Source organism: Sorex fumeus, unplaced genomic scaffold (genome assembly GCF_029834395.1).
Source record: "Sorex fumeus unplaced genomic scaffold, SorFum_2.1 ptg000098l, whole genome shotgun sequence".
Taxonomy (NCBI): Eukaryota; Metazoa; Chordata; class Mammalia; order Eulipotyphla; family Soricidae; genus Sorex; species Sorex fumeus.
The window spans coordinates 15,302,451-15,317,396 of NW_026606155.1; the positions used below are offsets into that span (position 1 = coordinate 15,302,451).

The window sequence follows — 14,946 nt, forward strand, 5'->3', positions numbered from 1 at the left end:
GAGTTAGGGAAGAATCTGAGGTTAACATTATACATTTGGGAACCAGTAGCTGAAGGAGTGGGAATTGGAGGAGATTAGGCAGGGAGAAAGATGACAGTAAATCCACAGAAGAACAAGGGAAGAATGGTATCTCGGTGTTTTTGTTTGTGGTTTTAGGGCTATTGACAACTGTATTCAGGGACGTTCCTGGCTCTGCACTCAGGGGACCTCAGGTGTGTGGTGCTGGGGATTGAGCTGGGGTTTGCAACATGCAAGCAATCAACTTCCTTCATGTACTATCTTTCTGGCTCTGAGAGTGATATCTTGTGAATACAGGTTGAGCATTTCGAGGAAGGGATACTAAAAATATTCGTAATGTAGAGGACAGGTTAAAAACTCAAAAGTGTCCCTTCCATTTGTCAGAGATTTATGGAGATGTGAGGAAAAACCAGGCTGGAAAGGAGTTCACCAGAACACTGGGCATCCCTTCCATTACTCTATGATAACAAACCAGATTCTGTAAACTGATAGGTTGTTGGTGTGATTCTTGCTTGATAATTATTTTCCTTTCTCTGAAACATTATTTTTATAGACAGTTATTTCAGTATGTAATTTTTGATGGTGAAGACGTAATCTGTTATGATGACTAACATGAGATGTGAAGAAGTTTTGTACTGCCATATGGCTCATGTATTCGATATGCCAAAACCAGTAACTACAACTGGTCTCATTCACCTGACCCTGAAGGCTTCACCGACATGGCAGCACTGAGAAGGATGAGAAAGGAGAGGCTGACAAAATCTCAAGGCCGACCTAGGCTGCCACAGCGAAGGAAGACAAAAATGATCGTCTGTACTTTCAATGCACATACGCTAGCATCAGATGCATCCATCGAGGACCTGATGGTACAAGCGCGAATGATCAAGTATGACATCATTGGTCTGACTGAGACAAGAAGGCATGAATCTCACCATGCCGTTTTCGACACTGGAGAAGAATTGTTCCTCGGAACATGCGATAAAAGAGGTGTTGGAGGCGTCAGTGTCCTTGTCAACACAAACTTGGCCAAGAGCATTGATTCATTCGAATGCCTAACAACCCAAATTGGACATTTACATTTGAATAGATATGGCTCACTGCCTGCAGTTTCTATCTTCGTTCAACATCTCATTATAATGAAAGAGAAATCGAGAAGTTCTACATGGAGCTAGAGAAGTTCTATAAAGAAGACCACACCTTCTACAAGATCATTGTGGGTGATTTTAATGCCAAGATAGGACCGAGAAGATCAGCTGAAGAACTTCACATCGGGACCCATGGCCTAGAATGGAACGAACAGGGTGAGAGACTGTCTGAGTTCATCATGTCGACCAAGACCATTCATGGTAACTCACAGTTCCAGAAGGCAGAATCTAAACGATGGACATGGGAGTCTCCCGGTGGACGATTCCACAACAAAATAGACCACATCATATTCAATCGATGGTTTTGCCTGACTGATGTCGCTGTTGTCCCAAAATTTCGAATGGAATCGGACCACCGTCTCCTTCGTGCAAAATTCTACTTCACAGAGCGGGGAGAAAGGGCTGCAAAGTTCAAAAAGAGAACTCCCAGAATTACCACCAACTGGGAACTCTTTGGTACTATTGCGGCAACATGGGAAGATGCCATTGTTGACAACATTGACAAGGAATACAATCGACTGGTTCAGCACCGCCATGAATGTGCGAGGAACACCAAGAGAGAGATAGCCACAAAAAATTGCCTATCTTCGAAAACTCTTGAGCTAATTCGCCAGTGTGGTTTGGCGCATGCTCAGGCAACCGCAAGCTACCGTGCGAGCTCGCAAAGCAGTGCAGAGATGCGATCAAGGAAGACCTCAAAGAGAGAAGAGCAGAAGTACTGGTAGATGCGGCAGAAGCCGGGAAAAGTATTCGTAACGCCCGCCTGTCCTTCGCCAACTACAAGACCAAGATGACTGCCCTCCGACGTCCTGATAGATCCATCACATCCTCCAGAACGACAATGGAGAAGATTATCCATGACTTCTACTCAAATCTCTTCGATAGCCATGTCCACTTTCTGACATACCAAATTCCACAGGATGGATATGTCGTTCCCAACGTTCTCCCTTCCGAAATCCGACACGCCATTTCGTCGGTAAAGAAACAAACAGCACCCGGCCATACAAGGTCAGACCTGAACACCTGAAGAACCTGCCGTCAGTACTCATCAATACACCTGCTCGGCTCTTCACTCGCTACCTGTCTGAATGCAAGGTTCCATCCCAATGGAAAACCAGCAGGACCGTACTACTGTTCAAGAAGGGAGACATCCATGACATTGGCAACTATCGCCCGATCTGCCTATTGTCTGTCATCTACAAGTTGTTCACTCGAGTCATCCTAAATAGGATTGGCAGAACACTAGATGAAGGACAACCATGCGAGCAAGCCGGGTTCCGCAAAGGATTCAGCACCACCGATCATATCCACACGATAACCAAGCTCATTGAGGTTTCTCGGGAGTTCAAGATGCCGCTCTGTTTAACGTTCATTGATTTAAAGAAGGTCTTTGATTCTGTTGAGACAGAAGCGGTCATTGAAGCCCTAGCCAATCAGGGCATTCAAGCCCAATACATCAGGATCCTCCGTGAGCTGTATTGCGGATTCACTACCAGGATCTCACCATTCTACAAAGAAGTGATCGTTGATGTCAAGAGAGGGGTGCGGCAGGGTGATACCATTTCACCGAAACTCTTCAGTGCCACCCTCGAGAACATCATGCGACGACTGGAATGGGAAGGAATGGGAGTGAAGATAGATGTTCGGCAACTACACCACCTCCGTTTTGCTGATGACATTGTTTTAATAACACCAAACATCAGCCAAGCGGCACAAATGCTGGCCGACTTTGACCGTGAGTGTGGAAAGGTAGGACTACAGCTGAATCTTACAAAAATAATGTTTATGAGAAACAGCCTCGTTCCTGACGCCCCATTCGCTCTCAACGGAATGACCATCTCCGAATGCAACAGCTATGTGTACCTAGGTTGAGAGGTCAACATGACAAATGATCTGGCACCCGAGCTTCACAGGAGGAAGAGAGCGGCTTGGAACGCCTTCAAGAACATCGAAGAAATAGCTAAGAGGATGAAGAACCTCCGGCTCCGGGCACATCTCTTTGATTCCACTGTTCTTCCTGCATTAACATATGCCTCAGAGACCTGGGCCCTACGCAAGCAAGATGAGAACACTATTCAGGCTACACTAGCACGCGACAGGGACAAATGGAGACGTTACTGGCGCCCGCTCGAGCAAATCGACAACTAATGAGAAGTTAAGTGATTAAGTGATTAAGTGATATGACTCATGTTGAAGAAACATGGATTAAAAAAAGAGGCAGGGATGGAGAAGTAAAATAATTTATGGTCATGAGTTGTTGGTTTGGTCAGGAATTCCTATATCTTTATTTAGATTTTCAGAATTAAGGCAATTTTAATATGGCAGTGAAGTATCCAACAATCTAAAAAAGTTCATTTTAGCTTTTTGGATAGATACTTGTATGTTCATAAAGTAATTGTGAAGGGTTAATTGATCACATACGTCACATGCCAAATGCCTTAATGAGGATGGTTACTGGTTACTCATCTAAGGCTAGCAAGGGAGGGGGGACTTGCTGTGCAATAATATGAAAGTCACAGGACAGCTGGTTTTGCAGAACTTTATATGATTTGTTACAGTATGTTTTATTTTCCAATTTCTAGTTTTTTTTTGGGGGGGGTGGAGTGATGGTGTGGGGTTGGTAGGAAGGAATCTATAGTGCTGCTCAGGAGTCCTGAGGGCCCCATTGGTGATTCGTGGTCAACAGATGGCAGTTCATTGCAAGGGTCTGGGGATGCACCAGGTTAATGCTGAGGGCCTCCAGGGTCATTTCCCGCCATGCTGGGGAACTCCAAGGTTTTACCTGGAGATACCTGGGAAACCTTATGATGCTATGGATTGACCTCTGGTGGAGTGTATACTAGGCATGCACCCAAATTGTTGTACTCTCTCCTGACCTTCAAGTTTTTGTTTCTGTTTTTATTGGATCATTGTGTGATACAGTTACTGACTTTCAGAATTATGTTTCAGTCATACAACAATCGAGAACCCATCCCTTGCAAGTGCACATTTTCCAACACTATTGTTCCTGTGTGATCACCCAATAACTAGGAATCCCGTGACTCTCTCTTGCCGCCTGCATTCCATGGTTGTGTACCGCTTCCCCACCCAGAACAGCTGATGACATGGGTGGACAAAGGAGGAAATGAGGGCCAGGCTGGTTGGTGATCAGTTGCCATTTATTCCATTCTCCCCACACGCCTGTTCCAGATTCACTAAGCTCCATATTCCAGTCTCTTCCTCTCCTGCTTTCTAGTCCCTTCACTCTCTGACTTGTCATCCTGGTCTCTCTAGTCTCATCTCCCCTCCCAGCATTGGGGGTAGCAACTACACCTAGGTCTGGTAGCATAGTCAACATATCAAAGCCCTTTCTGATCACCTGCAGTCAGTAGATCCAGCTCAATGGCTGAAATACCACCAAGGGTTTTTTTTTTCCTTAGTCCAGTAAGCATATAAATATTCATCTTAATTCTACTTCTTAATATGAGTTACTTTGTGTGGACACAGTAAGAGATACATTAAGCTTGGAGAGTGGCTCTCTTAGGGACATCCCACTATAGAACCCAGACTGCAGTGCTCAGGCCAGATTAATCATTCCTAACCCTAGCATGATCTGAATCTAGTTGTTTCTTTTTGGATCATGACAGAATTTGTCCATGACCATGCTCTTATAGTTAAGTATTATGGTGCTTTTGCCTGGCCCATTTCGATGCCAGGGTAGCTCACACCTTGCCCTGGGTCCAATCAGTCCCTAGTCAGGACCCTGCTTTTGGGGTGGTAGGAAGTAAGGGCACCTGAGGCTTAAGTCCAGAGAACAGATGCCTAGGAGTGAATATTATTTGGAGTCAGTTAACTCCTAATTTACAAAAGCATAGCATTAAATGCCTTTCTGGGTCTATACAAAAAGGAACATTGCTCTGAATTAACTATGCAAAGGACATAAGGAGAAGAGGAAAGCAATATTTAAGAAGTTAACAGAGTCTGATTAGAAGATAAAGGTGATTGACCAGTTGGGGAAGCAGAGTACAAAGAAAGAGATTACAGACAAACACAGAGGAATGGGAATGCCTTGGGAGCACTGTGAATGGGTGAAACCCAGAAAACCTAAGCTCCCTATGGCAAAGCAGAAAGGATAAACCAATGTTATCCTACAGTTCCCAGTGTCTCTCCCGCCACCCCCACCTCATCCTCCCCACCCTCTGCCTCTGTGGCAGTTATATTCCTTCTTACTTTCTAATTTTCGGTGTTATGATTTGCTATATAGATGCTTAGAGGCCATCATGTTTGGTTCTTAATCTACTTTCAGCACACATCTCCCATCCCAAGTGATCCCTCCAACCATCATTTTTACTTAGTGGTCCCTTCTCCATCCCAACTGCCTTTTCCCCCAGCAGGTGAAGCCAGCTTCCAAACCTTTGTGTGATCCCCCTGGCCTTTATCTCTGCTCTTCTTAGGTATTGGTCTCATACTATGCTACTTTGTATTCAACAAATGAGTGCAGTCATTCTATGTCTGTCCCTGTTTTTCTGACTTAATTTCAGTTGGCATAATACTCTCCATTTCCATCCACTTATATGCAAAGTACATGATTTCATCTATTCTAGCAGCTGCATAGTGTTCCACTGTGTAGATATACCAAAGTTTCTTTAACCAGTCATCTGTTTTGGGCACATGGTTTTTTTCCAGAGTCTGGCTATTGTGAACAGGGCTGCAATAAACATACAAGTGCAGATGTCATTTCTACGGTTTTTTTTTTTTTTGGCATCTCAGGGATATATTCCCTGAAGTGGTATTGAGTCATATGGGAACTCAATTTCTAGTGTTTGTAGGAATTTCCATATTGTTTTTCAAAAAGGCTGGAGCAGTCATCATTGCCACCAACAATGAATGAGAGTCCCTTTCTCCCTGCATCCACGCCAACACTGGTTGTTCTTGTTCTGAGTGATGTGTGCCAGTTTCTGTGGTGTAAGATGATATCTCATTATTGATTTGATTTGCATCTCCCTGATGATTATCGATGTAGAGCATTTTTTCATGTGCCTTTTTGGCCATTTGAAATTCTTTTTTGAGGAAGTTTCTATTCATTTCTTTTCCCCGTTTTTTGATGGGCCTGGAGGTTTTTTTCTTGTAAAGTTCTACCAGTGTCTTGTTTATCCTGGATATTAATCCCTTATCTGATGGGTATGGGTAAATATTTTTCCCTTCTGTGGGCTCTTTCTGTATTTTAGTCACTGTTTCTTTTGAGGTACAGAAGTGTCTTAGTTTAGCATGGTCCCATTTGTTTATATTTATTTCTACTTGCTTTGTCAGTGTGTTCCATCCTCGAAGATGTCTTTAGTTTCAGTATCATGGAGGGTTCTGCCTACATTTTCCTCCATGTACCTTATGGATTCAGGTCTGATATTGAGGTCTTTATTTTCATCTAACTTTTGTGCTTGGCATTAGACAGAGGTCTCTGAGTTCATTTTTTGCATATAGCTGTCCAGTTTTCCCAACACCACTTTCCTCCACTTGACATTTCTTGCTCCTTTATAGAAGATTAAGTGATTGTATACTTTAGAGACTATGTCAGAATATTCAACTCTCTTCCACTGGTCTGTGGGTCTGTTTCTATTCCAATAAAATACTATTTTAATTACTACTGCTTTGTAGTACAGTTTGAAATTTGGGAAGGTGATGCCACCTATCTTCCTTTCCCCAGAGATTGCTTTAGCTATTAGTGGGAGTTTATTTCTCCGTATGTATTTCAGAAGTGTTTTGTCTATTTCTTTGAAAAATGTCATGGGAATCCTTATAGAGATTGCATTGAATCTGTACAATGCTTTGGGGAGTATTGCCATTTTGACAATGTTAATTCTCCTGATCTATGAGCAGGGAATGTATCTCCATTTTCTAGTGTCTTCTTTTATTTCTTTAAGTAATGTTTTGCAGTTTTCTTTGTATAGGTCCTTCACCTCTCTAGTTAAGCTGATTCCAAGGTACTTGATTTCTGAGGTACTATTGTGAACAGGATTTTTTAAAAATATCACTTTCTTCTTTTTTCATTATTTGTATATAGAAAAGCCATGAACCATTGGGTATTGATTTTGTAAACTGCCACTTTACCATACAAACCTATTGTTTCTAGGAGCTTTTCTGTAGTCTTTAGGTTTCTCTAGATTTAATGTCATATCATCTGTGAATAGTGATAGCTTGACTTTTTCCTTTTCTATCTGGATGCCCTAGATATCCTTTTCTTGCCTAAGTGCTGTCGTAAGTACTTTCAGTACTATATTGAATACAAGTGGTGATAGTCGTCAACCTTGGCTTGTTCCCGATCTTAGAGGGAAGACTCTTAGTTTTTCCCCATTGAGAATAATGCTCGCTGTGGGCTTGTGGTAGATGGCTTTGACTATATTGAAGAAAGTTCTTCGACTACCATAAATAAATAAATAAACAAATAATAAAACCAAATATACAGAAGGAGGTTTTCTCGCAAGGTTGGTGATGTATAGAAACCATCTTGTAGACTTTTTCTTCTACTTCCAAAGGGTCTATTTCAACATCTTTGCTAGCACACCAATGCTTTTTTGGGATGAAATTTTATATATATACATATATACATATATATGTGTATGTATATATATATGTATCACTGTCACTGTCCTCCAATTGTTCATCGATTTGCTTGAGTGGAATCAGTAACGTCTCCATCGTGAGACTTGTTGTTACTGTGTTTGGCATATTGAATACATAATGGGTAGTTTGCCAGGCTTTGCTGTGCAGGCGAGATACTCTCGGTAGCTTGCCAGGCTTTCTGAGAGGGGCGGAGTAATCGAACTTGGATCAACCATGTTGACTGCATGCAAGGCAAATGCCCTACCTGCTGTGCTATCGCTCCAGCCCATATATCATATATATATATATATGTATATATATATATATATATATATATATATCCTACACCTGTCTTCCATTTCTTCCCTCAGATAAAGTATTTTCTTCCTAAACTTGAGCCAGGTTGATCTATGGAGAGCTGACAAAGTGGTGTTGAAATCTTCAACTATTTTTGTGTTGCTATCAGTGTCTTTCTTAAAGTATATGAGCAGTTTTTTTTAAGTATTTGCTGGTTCCTTGTTAGGTGCATGTACATTTAGGAGTGTGAGTTCTTCTGGTGTACAAATCCTTCGATCATTAAGAAATGACCTTCAGTGTCTCTTGTAAACTTCTTCAGTCTGAAGTCTATGTGGTCAGATATTAGTATGACCACTCCAGCTTTTTTGAGGGAGTTGTATGCTTGTAGAAGTGTTTTCCATTTTTTCACTTTGAGTCTGTGTTTGCTCTGACTGTTCATATGTGTTTCTTCAGGAAGCAGAATGTTGGGTTCAATTTTCGGATCCATCGTGTCACTCTTTGTCTTCTAATTGGTGCACTTAATTCATTGACATTGAGATAGTTTATTGTTATGGGGTTTTGTCCCATCTATCTGCCAAAGTTTGGTGTATTTGAGGTGCAGGTCTTGTTTTAAAGTAGCCTGTTTAGTTGCTCTTATAGTCATGGTATTGAGCTATGAAGTTCTGAGCTGTTCTCAGTGAAGCTGTGTGTTGTTCATTCCAATATGAATGAATGTCTAGCTTAGTAAAGTATTTTTGGTGAGGAATTTATTTCATTGAGTTTTTGTCACTAGATTCCACCACTGCCTTCGGACCCTGAGAGTTTCATCAGATAAGACTGCTATGAATCTTAAGGATGCTCCTTTATAGGCAGTTTCTTTCTTTGATCTTGCTGCTTTTAAAATTGTATCTCTGTCTATGGTTTTCATAATTCTGATAAGGATGTGTCTTGGAGTATTTTTATTTTGGATTTCTTTTATCTGGTAAAGAGCCTCCTTAATCTGTTTGCATGTGGTCTTCAGCTCTGGGAACATATCAGGAATTATGTGTTTGACAGTTTTTCTTCATCAGAGTTTTCTTCCTGTCCCTCTGGGACTTCAAGATTCTTATGTTATTCCTCTTGCCTTCATCTTGATTTTCTCTTGACATCTGTTGGTTTATTTTGAAGCTCCTTTTTATTTTCTACTGTTGTCTGGAGATTCTCTGCACCTCATCTTGGAGCTCACTGATTCTATCCTCAGCAGCTGTTATTCTGTTGCTGAGATCTTCCACTGTTTTTCATTTCACCTACCAAGATTTTTAGGTCTGTCATTTCTGCTTGTATTTTTATTTGTATTTTCCTCACCTCTGTTCTCAGGGATACTCTTGTATTTTATCAGCAGTGTGTTCCATTGCTTCCTTGAGCTCCTTATAATTCCTTGAAACCTCCATTTTAAATTTCTTATCTGAGAGTTAGCACTGTCTTGTAGCACTGTCCTTCTGTTGTTCATCGATTTGCTTGAGTGGGCACCAGTAACATCTCCATTGTGAGACTTTTTGTTACTGTTTTTGGCATATCAAATGTGTCACGGATAGCTTGACAGACTTTGCTGTGCAGGCGGGATGCTCTCGGTAGCATGCTGGGCTCTCCGAGAGGGGTGAAGGAATTGAACCCAGGTTGGCTGCGTGCAAGGCAAACATCCTTCTTCCATGCTAGTACATTCTTATGGTTTTGTGGTTGGAGATTTAAAAGGTGTGCTAGTTGGGTAGATCCTGGGGCGTAGAGGGGCGATGCTTGGGGTCCACACACCAGATGAATTTAGGTTCGGCCCTTTGGGGCGGTGACTGGCAGGGGGGTGTGGTTCCTGGGTGAGATGCTGGGAGGAACTTTCCTTCTGGGAGAGGGCTGGGGTGCAGGCTGCAGGGATGGGCGGTCATTCAGGTTGATTCACACACCTGATGGAGAACTTAAGTTCGGCCCTGGCCTTCAGGTTTTTTTGGAGAGTGTTTAAACTACACCCTTCGCTGTATGTTGGTAAGTGTCCAGAGGGACTGGAATCAGGTATTAGTCATTTTTGTTTTCTCTGTCATTATTTAGCATATGTTTTGAGTCATACAGAAGATATTCGATGGATATTGGGTTAAAATGCCAAAAAAGCTGGAAATCAGTGGACTGCTCTAGACTTGCTCTGTAATCTGAAATGTAAATAATTGTAATGAGGGAAAATTAATGTCCTCATGGCTTCTTTTGCAAGTGTTTCATATTTATGATAACAATTAAACTTTTTAAAATTACCTATATATAAGGAGCACATAATCAGTAATGGCTCTGTAGATCGTTGGAGGTTTTAGCCTACTGTGTTTTAATTTGGAAGATAAAGGTCTAGGAGATGTGGTATAATTATTCTGCAGTGTAAAACAACAAAGCAACACAAGAGCAGAAATGCTCATGAGAGCCCTACACTTTCCTTTACAATTAAGTATGATACCCATAAGGAACAACCCCAACTTCATTAATTTTAGTTATTGTACATTCTACTTACTAATAGGAGTTGATAACAATGGCCATCAGAGAAGATTTAGCAACTATACTATAGGGCTTTGGAGTAGTAACTATATTTGTATTTGCCTTTACATTGATTAATTTTACTGATTTGTTACCCTATTTTTTCTTTACACAACTACATTTTTTTCAACTAAAATTATTCTTGTGTCATTTAAAATTTAAATATAAAATATTTTATAGGAATATACTTGATATTATGTAAAGGATTTTGAGTTATTATCTCATTAATACTTCCAACAAGGCCATTTCTTTTATTGGAGTCAATTGACTCAGTATTGAAATTTTCTAATTTTGCCACTTGCTTGCCATTCAATCTTGATTCAGTTACTCAGTCAGCTTTCACCTCATCAATTAGATGGGAAGAAACATGCTTTTATCTACACTGGTTTTTTGTAAGTGTGAGATGGCTTCATAAAGCCCAAAATGAAATGAAAATGTAATAATGAAATCAGAAAAAATAAGTTCTTATTTGAACTTAGGAATTGGTGTGCAAGCAAAGATGTTGAAATAGGCCCTTTAGAAGTAGGAGAAAAAGCCTACAAGATGGTTTCTAAACATCACCAATCTTGCGAGAAAATCTCTTTCTGTATATCTGGTTTTACTATTTATTTATTTGTTTGTTTATTTATTGTGTGTATGTTAGACAAGTCCATGGGCTCACAAATGCAAAGCAAGTGCTTCATTGCTATACATATACTTAATTTTTTATTTAAATTTTTCCATTTTTGTCAGTATATCTGATTTACAATCCTGTCAGTGGTAGTGTCATGTATACCAGAGTTTTCTGCTTTTGTCCATCAGTGTCCCAAGGAAATTTTCCTATTGCCCAACCACAAGTAAGCTCAGTTCTGTAGATTCAGTCTCCAGTTCTGGTGACTTTGCTTTGTTATTCCCTTACTACATATCCCGATATCCCACAAATGAGAAAGGGATCATTTTGATCTGTCTTATCTAGAAGAGTAAATTCTATTTTTTATTTTTTTAAAAAAAATATCGAGCCACTGTGAGATACAGTTACAAAGCTTTCATGTTTGAGGTTCAGCTATAAAATGATCGATCACCCATCCCTCCACCAGTGCAAACTTTCCACCACCCATGTTCCCATTATCCTCCCCACTTCCATTCCAGCTCTTACCCTGCCTCTCTGGAGACAGTTGCTCAGATACTCTTTCTCTACTTTTGGGCATTATGTTTTGCTTGAATTTTCCCACCAACATTCAATCCTGCCTTTCAGGGGCAGGCACCAGATCATTTATTTTCCATTGCTCACTTTGCATGTCATGAAAGGTTACGCAGCCACATAAGCGGCTGCATGCCTCTGAGATTCTGATTTATAAATGGTTCAGTTTTAGAGACATCTCTGCAGGCAGATATTCCAATGCAGGTTAGAGAATTAGTCCTGACAACCACATACTGGAGCCTTGCTTGTAGAAGCTCATGGTCACCGGACTTCCATCTGGAGAAGGCAGGGAGACTGCACCTGCTCCATCTGGGGCATCCTGGTGAAATCTGCTTGGTATGGGGCCTGGTGCTGTGGTGCCTGCCAGTACTTTTTGCTGCTAGAAAAGTAAATTCTTTGTACTGAACTTTAAAATCATAGCTGAATAATTTTTTTTAATGAAAGAGTATAAGTTGTATTGCCTATTTCTCTTTTGAATTGTGAATATAGAACTGACCATATAAAAAGAAACCAGTTCCAAATCAAGGGGCCTCAAATCTTAGGTAAATTTTGTAGAGGTGACTAAAACATAGATTTTTATTTTAGATGTATTTTTAATGTAGACGAAATTCACAACTGTTGATACAGTTCTAGAGTTGAAATTGATTAGACAACAGAACTCAATATTAAAATCAATAAGAATAAAAATAATTTTATCTGAAAATTGTTTTATCTCATCATAGGGTTGTTAAACCTCATTCAAAAATTTACTAAGTTGTTTATGTTGCTAGTTGAGCCATCTGTGTTACTGTTTTTGTTTGTTGAGTTTAGCTGGCTTCAGTGTTACTTTCCCATCTAATTTAATGTGCTTCAACTGGAATATCAGTATTGAGGAATTAAGAGGTGTCACATGGTCCAGAGACTTCAGGATCTATGGTCTGGCACCGGAGTACCTGAAATTATTTGCAGCTTGGTGTCTCTGCAGAGAATAGAAGTGAAACTATGGGTGGAGTTGAGCCCTTGGCATAGCTGCATAGTGGGGTAGAGATGTGACTGCCAGAGCTTCAATAGGGCAAGTTCCTCCCGAGGGCACTCCAGCATAAAACATAGATTTTTCTAAGACTCACAAAGCAATTCTTCCCTTTAGCAAATTGCTTCTAGTGATTGTATTCCCTATAAACATGATTAAAGACATATAAAAATGAAGTTTAAAACTTATAAAAATGAGAGAAACATATATTTTAGACATCAAAACATATTTTAAATGGATTCTATGTAGTTGCATAAAGTTTTATTAATGGCTGGGTAGGACAAGTTAGCATTAATTTACACCCAGCAATTTTTTAAGACTTATGATAGCTATATCTTTTGAAAACAATGTGGAAGGACAGTTGAAAACAGTGAAGGAAAATTGGAAAGCATGAACATTTGGCAAAATTCCTGGATTCAAATTCTTTTTACATTTTTGTGTACTACTTGACAGTATTTGTGCCTTTTTTCTTTCATTCTAGAGACATGCTTTCCTGGTTAGTATGTTGTGAGGATGGAATGATTAAAAAAATGCAGCTCATCTTATTTCTTGCAAAAATGGACTTGGAAGTATTGTTATTTTAAAATTCTTCAATTTCATGTACCTGGCAAATCTTTATAGAACCCCACACACAGTGTACATTTTTCCGAACTTCAAAACAAAATATATTCAACAAAAGTTATATTCAACAAAAGATGGAAAATCAATTTCTTAGACTTTTGGTGCTGAAATAATTACAGGTAAACTTTTTACACCCACCCCCTCCACCATTGTTATTTGTGGTTTCTGCTGCAATTTATAATTTTTTTTAGATCAGCAAGTATATTAGCAACAATTACATTACAGAAGAGTCCATAGATTTTTCACTAAACCATGATTTTTTAAATAGGAGTATTTTAAGCTCCTGTAGTAGATGAGGAAGGAGAAAAGTCACAGATATTGGTGGGCATTTTCCTTTTAGGATGCTTCTCTAGTAAAGGACCACTCTTTGCAGAGTTAGTGTCTCTTCGTGGGATGCCAAAATATTCAGCTTGCTAAGTACTTATTCATTGTAGAAATTGATTGTTAGGTCTCTTTCACCCATCTTGTCTGTTATCTTGAGCTCCTAGCACAACACCTACCACTTAAGTAAATGATCAGTGAGTGCAAAGGAGGGATTGAGGAAAACCCAGCACGTTTCCTTTGTGTGTAGTATGTTTTTATATGAATGCTTAGAGATAGCAAAATCTTGAAATCTTTGCCACCAGTGTTATAATATATTCTTTATTTGGTGTAAAATTTGGTTGTGGCTTGCAGACCATCTCTTTTCTCCTTTTTTCCCCTCAGGCAGAAAGCTTAGAAGATAAGAATATGGCAAAAGTCCGTCTCTGTCAGCTAGAGAAGTTGAAATCACAGTGTGAGCGGTTGACAGAGGAATTAACCCAGACTGAAAATGAAAACAAAAAAATGAAGCTGAAGTATCAAGACCTGAAGGACAAACTAGAAGAAAAGGTAAAAAAATATGAATATAAATTAAAAGACATTTGAACTTACATAATTTCTCCTTAGCACATACTTGTTATATTAATAAATATTATAGAATTTCAGAGGAAATTTGTACTGGTGTCAGAAAAAAAAAAGACAAATGGTTTTAGAATGTATGTATAAATTTTCTTTCTTTCTTTCTTTCTTTCTTTCTTTCTTTCTTTCTTTCTTTCTTTCTTCTCACTCTCTCCTTCCTTCCTTCCTTCCTTCCTTCCTTCCTTCCTTCCTTCCTTCCTTCCTTCCTTCCTTCCTTCCCCTCCCTCCCTCCCTCCCTCCCTCCCTCCCTCCCTCCATCCTCCCTTTCTTTCTTTCTTTCTTTCTTTCTTTCTTTCTTTCTTTCTTTCTTTCTTTCTTTCTTTCTTTCTTTGTTTCTTTCTTTCTCCCTCTCTCCCTCTCTCCCTCTCTCCGCCTGCCTGTCTTTCTTTCTTTCTTTCTTTCTTTCTTTCTTTCTTTCTTTCTTTCTTTCTTTCTTTCTCTTTCTTCTTTTTCTTTCTTCTCCTTCCTTCCTTCCTTCCTTCCTTCCTTCCTTCCTTCCTTCCTTCCTTCCTTCCTTCCTTCCTTCCTTCCTTCCTTCCTTCCTTCCTTCCTTCCTTCCTTCTGCTCTGCCATCCTGCCCAGATAATTTACATCCTGCCTGTATAGTTCAGTGCCTGGATCTGGCCATCCTGCACTGT

General features: G+C 39.9%; 1 protein-coding gene across 1 annotated transcript in view; it reads left to right on the forward strand.

Moving 5' to 3' along the window:
• The window catches only part of CEP128 (centrosomal protein 128), a 512,196-nt gene that overhangs the window by 179,717 nt on the left and 317,533 nt on the right, over positions 1-14,946 (forward strand). The window contains exon 16 of the mRNA XM_056134021.1: positions 14,075-14,239. Within this exon, the coding sequence (XP_055989996.1) occupies positions 14,075-14,239 (165 nt within the window). The remainder of the gene's footprint in view (positions 1-14,074; positions 14,240-14,946) is intronic.